The following is a 7,226-nucleotide window of genomic DNA, read 5'->3' on the forward strand; positions in this document are numbered from 1 at the left end:
AGTGTGTGTGTGTGTGTGTGTGTGTGTGTGTGTGTGTGTGTGTGTGGGTGTGTGTGTGTGTGTGTGTGTGTGTGTGTGTGTGTGTGTGTGTGTGTCATCGACTGTTTGTTCATCGTAAATTTACCATCAACTAAATCTTTCTGTTACAGGCCGATGACATCAGAGCGTTGCTGATCGATGCCATGCCTCCAGATGCGCTGCCCAGCTGTCTGAAACCACAGGCTACAGTGGTGAGTGTTATCTCTGATCGGGGATGGACAACTTACAAACATACCAAAACAAGAGCCATGTTGATCTTGAACTATCATTTGACAGAATGCAGCTATTGGCAAAAGATCACATCTGTCGGCGAATTTTTTTCCCTTGTCAACACTCTGCCAGGATCTGGAAACTGTACTTTGACGAAGCAAGAACCATGTTCATTGTGAATCTCTGGCCCAGGGTTCATGACGTAACTCGTACTTGACATCTTGTTAGCTCGTGAAGCACCTGCGAATGTCAGCTGATTTCCACCTGTGATATTGAGTGTGTTGCACTCAATGTAGTTTTTCTTCACGTTTAGAATAGGTGAAAACAGGGCACATAGTTTTGTCTTCTCAAAAGGGAAAAATGTACTTCACATTTTGGGATTTCCTCAACCCAAATCCTGCGATTCCCACTTCCAGGTGAGCGCCAGTGTGGTGACGGCGGGTGCCACAGGGGGCGTGGTCATCTCTCCCTCACCGTCACCATCTTCTTGCCTATCGGCCGCCAGCAGTATCGACAACCTGACGGCGCCCCTCGGGGACATCGCGGTGGGCGGCGCCGCTGGGACGGCGGACGGCGCATGTGGCTCGGACAGGAAGGAAGCAGAGAGTACGAATACAGAAGCACACGTGGGCCGAAGTTTTGGGGGGCTTTTGAATGTATCCATCATCTTTCTGACATCTCTCTCTAAATTTTCCAGCTCTACTGGATATGACCATCAACCAGTTCTTAAAAAGTCTGGGACTGGAACACCTCAGAGACGTTTTCCAGCGAGAACAGGTAAAGCTACCTTGGATTCCCGAAAGAATATGTGAAGAATCGGTTGGGAGAATGAGTGCAAAAGCGAAGAGAAAAACGGATCCATGGTCAGAATTTGAAGACAAGGTGAGCAAGGAGACAGAAGGAAGCAGACGGACAGAGGAAGAAAAAAGAGAGTGAGGCAGAAAGACAAATTGAAAGCGACTGCTGGCTAAAGTCCAAGCACCAAAATTGGGAGTGGATGCCATATGCAGCCTCTGTATTTCTCCTAATTCCCCTGAAGGGAAGCAGGTCTGCATTGGTATTCTGAGTGGTGAGATGGAGGAGAGTGTTGTCTGTGTTGGGAGAGAAAAAAAATATATTTTGCAGCATAAACAACCACTCACACTGTATATCTGATCGTTTCATATGCTTTTACACCACACCGATTCTTGTCGTCCTTGATTGACATGGGGAAAATAGGTAGATTGTTTATACCATAAGTGTCAAACTCCGGTCCCAGAGGTCCCGCTGTCCTGCATGTTTTCCATTTCTCCCTGTTGCAACACACCTGATTCAAATGAACAGGATCAATATCAGGCTTCTGCAGAGTTTGCCGACGGGGCCGATCAAATAGCCTTCGAAGTCTTGCTTGTCTCCTTCTTCCTTTGTTTAGTCAGCAGTTGACTATGCTTTTGGTATTATCTTCGTTTCACAATGACTGCTCACAAAGTTGTTTTCTGATTGAGCGGATGTTGGTGAATGCACATGTCAATTCGTGTTGGGCACCTCCCTTTTAGGTTACAATTGGTTCCTGCGAATAATCACCACTCGATGGCATAGGAACACTAACAGGGAAACAACTCAATGGGGAATATGCAGAGCGTTACAGTCACTTTATATTAGGCGCGTCGGATTGTAGGGAGGGAGGGAGAAAGAGAGAGAGAGAGATTTTCTTGAGACTGCTGTCTGCCGCCTCTGCATCCAAATGACTCCTTCAGTTTTTCTCCAGTGCATTCAGCTGCTTTACGCCCCCCGGCAAACATCGATGACAGCGACCCCGATCAGAGTAGATTAAGGTTGCAATTTAAATTGGAGAGTTCACTCGCCGCCCGCTGCTCTCCCCGCTGAACAAACTTGCCAACTTCACCGCTCTGGCTTTGATCGTTGGCTCCATGAACGCCGTGCATTCATTAACCTTTCCCGCACGCCGCGCTGAACTGACTCCCATGAAAATTCGTCAGCCATTGTCTCCGCATTCAGACTCCCAATTGCCTGAGTCAATGATCCACCTACTCGCTTGTAGATGAGTTCTTGCCGCTGCGTGGCCACATGTTTGTCGGATCATAGCTCTGAGCCTATCATTAACAAGGGTACAGCATATTTAAATAAAAAAATTAAATGCATGAAAGTGACAAGAGAATACATCTCATCAAGTTTTCTTGAAGTCATACATCATACCTTTCATTCTACCTGACTGTATTGTCGTCATATATGAGAAGATAAAGCAGTAGATAGAGAAGATAAAGGATTCATCTTACACAATTTTCCTGGATGTGTTTAAGGGATCTGTTTTAGTCACAATTTTTTGTTTTAAAAAAAAAAAGCAATTACACAGTATTTGTGTATCCATATTCAAACTATCTGTTGGATTTCATTGTGGCATTTTACCATACGTTTATACTTATTTGGGTGTCTGTGTAGCATTCTACATGTGCAAATCATGTTGGATTTCAAGATTTCTTTTGTGCTGTCCGAGCAGATCTCTCTGGACGTGCTGGCAGACATGGGCCACGAGGAGCTAAAGGAAATCGGGATCAACGCTTACGGGCACAGACACAAACTCATCAAGGGCATCGAGCGGCTGCTGGGAGGTCAGCAAGGTGAGGAAAAAAAAAAAAAACATTCAGGTGCTCATTTGACTTTCGGCGCTTAAGATGTGGAACAAATATCAGGCCGACGATGCAACAGAAGTAAATATGGTACAACTCGATGTAGGTGAATGAAGAAAAGAACAACAACCCGAAACAATGAGGCCACTTAATATTACATTACAATTGGGAGAAAAAAAAAATCTCGCATTTACAAAAGCTGGAGACATTTTCAACGGCCCTACGCTGCGTTTGCAGGTGCCAACCCGTACCTGACGTTCCACTGCTCCAGCCAAGGCACCGTGCTTGTCGACCTGGCCTCGGACGACAAGGAGTTCCAGTCGGTGGAGGAAGAAGTAAGCACACAGATAACAATTTGGAACATACGAATGCAGCTCAACCTCACACTCTGCATTTTTTCAGTAGCTGATGACACTGTATCTTCATCAGCAATTGTGAGTTTTCTTTGCCAAACGCGCTGTCTCCCGTAATACCAAGACTGATCTGTGGGGGGCAGCATCTCTCCGGAAAATACAAAGAAAGAGTACCGGTAGTAATAGTAGCAGAAAGTAGACTAATTTGGAGCTTCTGTGGCAACGATAAAATTGCAATTGCAAATTCTTCTTGTCATTTTTATTGTGGCGAATGACTCGGGAGACACGTTATACAAAGTCTTTCAACCAACCATTTTGGACCTTGCTTTGTGCACCGGGTGCCAGTCATGCTAGAACGCTCTCCAAATAACATTCCACTCCCACATTGCAACCAAAATCATCAGGGGGTTTTTGCACAGTGTGTGTGTAAAAGAAGTTTTTCTTTTTGCTTTTATCAATTGACGCCAGCCCCTTCACTTGTCAGTCTTTTGAAAGGAAGTCTTCAATGTTCAGTGTTGGCCTTTTCATTCGAAATGCAAGTGACATTTCAGCCCGTCCCCCAAAGGAAAACACAAGGGTGCTCAGAAACAAAGAAAAGCTTTTGCATTTCATGAGCATGTTTTTTTTTGTCTCCATGTATCCTCCTTTTTAATATGTAAAAAAAAAAAAGCATTCTCATTGTCTTCTCCTCATTGTGTCCTCAGCTGCAGAGCACCATCAGAGAGCACCGTGATGGCGGCAACGCCGGCGGCGTCTTCAGCCAGTACAACATCATCAAGGTGACGCCTCCTGACGCCTTCATAAGCTGACTGCAATTAACAACTTCAAAGTGCGGCGCCCTTCCAAGAAAATCCACGCTAGCCCTTTCATTTCTGCTCGTGCTTCTGCTTGTGCGTGCAGATTCAGAAGGTGGTGAACAAGAAGTTACGGGAGAGATACTCGCACAGACAGAAGGAGATCGTTGATGAAAATCACAACCACCACAACGAGCGCATGCTTTTTCATGGTAAAGGAATGAAATGAACTGCAACGTGCCAATTTCTGGCACCCTAGTAATCACACAGGTACGAAGCGTGGGGGCCGGTGGACTGTTCCCCAACTTCGAGGGGGGGTGAATCAATAAGCAACATGGCCGAAATAATTATTAGTGAGACCCATAGCTGCAATTCAATCCCCAAGCCTCAGACACGCTCGCCACTAGTGAACTGTGCTGCCGTCCTTGGTTGAATTGCCTTTCAGGCATCAGATGGATCCTCACAGCATCATCTCGCCCTTTTCCTTGCCCCTGCCAGGTTCTCCCTTCATCAACGCCATAATCCACAAAGGCTTCGACGAGCGCCACGCCTACATCGGGGGCATGTTCGGGGCCGGCATCTACTTCGCAGAGAACTCCTCCAAAAGCAACCAGTACGTGTACGGGATAGGCGGAGGCACGGGTTGTCCCACCCACAAAGACCGCTCCTGCTACGTTTGTCACAGGTAAAGAAATCTCCCTCTCCTTCCTCCGCCACAAGACAAGGGGGACTTTTCTATTGTGTGCACTAATACAGCACTTGGCCCGTGTGTTGCCTTTCAGGCAGATGTTGTTCTGCAGAGTGACGCTGGGGAAGTCTTTTCTTCAATTTAGTGCCATGAAGATGGCCCACGCGCCCCCCGGACATCACTCGGTCATTGGGCGGCCCAGTGTCAATGGGCTGGCTTATGCGGAGTACGTCATCTACAGAGGAGAGCAGGTGTGTACATGCACGTCTTAATGGTTTGTAATGCTTCAAGTGACACTGTTCAGATTTTTGGGGGGGCTTATGTGGCACAATTTGGCTGAGGGTTGTCCAGCATGGAAATTCTACCGTATTTTCCCACACAATAAGGCGCACATAAAAGCATTCGATTTTCTCTAAAGAAAAATTATATAATCCAATGCCCCTTATATATGGATCACTATTCGGATTTCTTGGACGTAGTATTTGAAATGTTCTGTAAAGCGTCTCCTTACAGCTGCAACGGTTGTGAAAGCTCTATATAAATAAAGCTGTATTGTATTGTATTCCCTTTAGCGTTGCTCCATCGAGTGGATGCATAATGGAACCACAGCCACTATTGTGGCTTCTATTCCATGCGTCTTATAATGCGGTGCACCCCATATGTGAAAACAGGAATAAAATAGGTCATTCATTGAAGGTGCGCCTTATACTCCGAAGCGCCTTATAGTGCAGAAATACGGTACATTAAAAAAAAAAAAATAATAAGCAAGGCAGTAGCTCATTGCTGTGCATTGGATCTGAAATCCGACAAGGCTGTGGCCTTACTAAATGAAGCTCATCTTTTTACTTCATCATAGTTTCTTGGTATCAAGTTGGCACCAGAGCAACACTTTGCAGTGAATAATGAGGCATAAATAAGACAAAAAAACTGCAAATATGCAAATTAACCTGCAAAAAAAATCATCCACAAAATTAGAACGCTGGTCCTCATAGGTATATATATTTCAAGCCTTGTACTCGACAAAAAAAAAAAATTTGATTTTGTCTGTGTTGTTGTCCAGGCTTACCCAGAATACTTGATCACGTACCAGATTGTCAAACCAGAAAGCGTGGCCACGCCCAGCGCCCCAGCCGAGCAGAAGTCTTAACGCACACTGCAAATAGGATCTCAAGGTCGAGAGGATGCCCACCGAGCGAGCGAGCAGCCTTTTTTGGAAGCTGCTCAGCCCAACTCAGAGTGGCCGACCGGACTGATGAGCATGGGCCACCCAGCGACACGAGGCGACATTGCCCAAAGTGTTGACCCCAAAGTGGCCATTTGATTTGTACTCTGTTACTGAGCAGAGCGAGGAAGCGTTTTATTTTACAGATGAATGACACACCACGCCACGAGGGACTGACACCTGAAACCCCAAAACATACACAAGGACCATTATGCGCTGCTTCATCCCCATCCGAAGAAGAACAACATGGAGACAAAATGAGCATTGCTTTGTTCACAGCAGAACATTTGGAGCTGGCAGCATCTGTAGAAGACTTTAACAAACTCTCCCGACGTGACCATGAGACGTTTTACAGCAGGACGCTAAACAAACTCAAGTCACCTGTTGCTTTCTAAACAGAGATTTGGGGTTGAATGGATGTGATATTACTCAAAGCAGCGCCACCAGGTCCGTGTTAAGAGAAAGGCTCTCATCATCTGCAGCAATCCCTTGCCGATAGAGGTTTGAGCCCTGAGGCAAATACTTTTAAGGATTCATTTTAGTCAAGTACAAGTGTTTGGCCTGTGTGATTAGTTTAAAATGTAAGTGTACTTCAACAACATTTCAGATTTATCTTTCATCATTCAGCTTCCCATGAAATGGCTGACAGATGATGTGATCCACCGAAAGTGCGTGTCCACCCGTGTACGGCCACTAACAAGCCAGGTCAAATTTTGCACCCTCCCCCATGCACAAATATTGTCTCTCTGCCGAGATGTATTACTTGAACATAAAAGTGTTGCCTTGTGATGCAAGTTCAGTTTGCTCTGTCACCACGTTTGTAACTCATACATGTGTATCATTAATCATTGTTTCCCCATTGAACCGAATGGAAATGCCATGAATCCGTTCCAGCCTCCCCCCAAAAGACCCAACAAAAATGAATGTAATTTTAATGAGAAAAATTGTCCTCTATCATATTGTACTTTTTAACACATATTGGAATGACAAGAATTACCGTTCTTGCCGCTTTTTTTTTTTTTTTGTGGTTACATTTCAATTCACCTTGTGGCGCTTGCTTCTCCTGGTGTGCCTTGGCCACCTGGGGGCGATATAATACAGACAGCTGGTCAAAAAGGAAGCTCCAGCGATTTTAGCCGTTTTTTTCAGCACGGATGAAGTGCTAGTTCGATTTAGCCAGAGCTTTGGCGCCATCTTGTGGCATTCTTGGGGCCTGTTCGAAAGGGCACAAACAACACATATTTGTACACACACGCACATGGGTGAATTTAGCACCAGATCGCTCAGGATAGA

At 45.5% G+C, this 7,226-nt stretch overlaps 1 protein-coding gene across 2 annotated transcripts in view; it reads left to right on the forward strand.

The window, feature by feature from the left end:
- The window catches only part of LOC109508080 (tankyrase-1), a 49,622-nt gene extending 42,396 nt beyond the window's left edge, over positions 1 to 7,226 (forward strand). For both annotated transcript variants that reach the window (XM_019857919.1, XM_019857920.1), the window contains 10 exons: positions 150 to 230; positions 666 to 855; positions 947 to 1,026; positions 2,747 to 2,867; positions 3,114 to 3,211; positions 3,934 to 4,008; positions 4,130 to 4,235; positions 4,522 to 4,708; positions 4,806 to 4,962; positions 5,772 to 7,226. In XM_019857919.1, the coding sequence (XP_019713478.1) occupies positions 150 to 230; positions 666 to 855; positions 947 to 1,026; positions 2,747 to 2,867; positions 3,114 to 3,211; positions 3,934 to 4,008; positions 4,130 to 4,235; positions 4,522 to 4,708; positions 4,806 to 4,962; positions 5,772 to 5,858 (1,182 nt within the window). In that variant the 3' untranslated portion in view covers positions 5,859 to 7,226. The remainder of the gene's footprint in view (positions 1 to 149; positions 231 to 665; positions 856 to 946; positions 1,027 to 2,746; positions 2,868 to 3,113; positions 3,212 to 3,933; positions 4,009 to 4,129; positions 4,236 to 4,521; positions 4,709 to 4,805; positions 4,963 to 5,771) is intronic.

This window comes from Hippocampus comes, unplaced genomic scaffold (genome assembly GCF_001891065.2).
Source record: "Hippocampus comes isolate QL1 unplaced genomic scaffold, H_comes_QL1_v1.1 scaffold162, whole genome shotgun sequence".
NCBI lineage: Eukaryota > Metazoa > Chordata > Actinopteri > Syngnathiformes > Syngnathidae > Hippocampus > Hippocampus comes.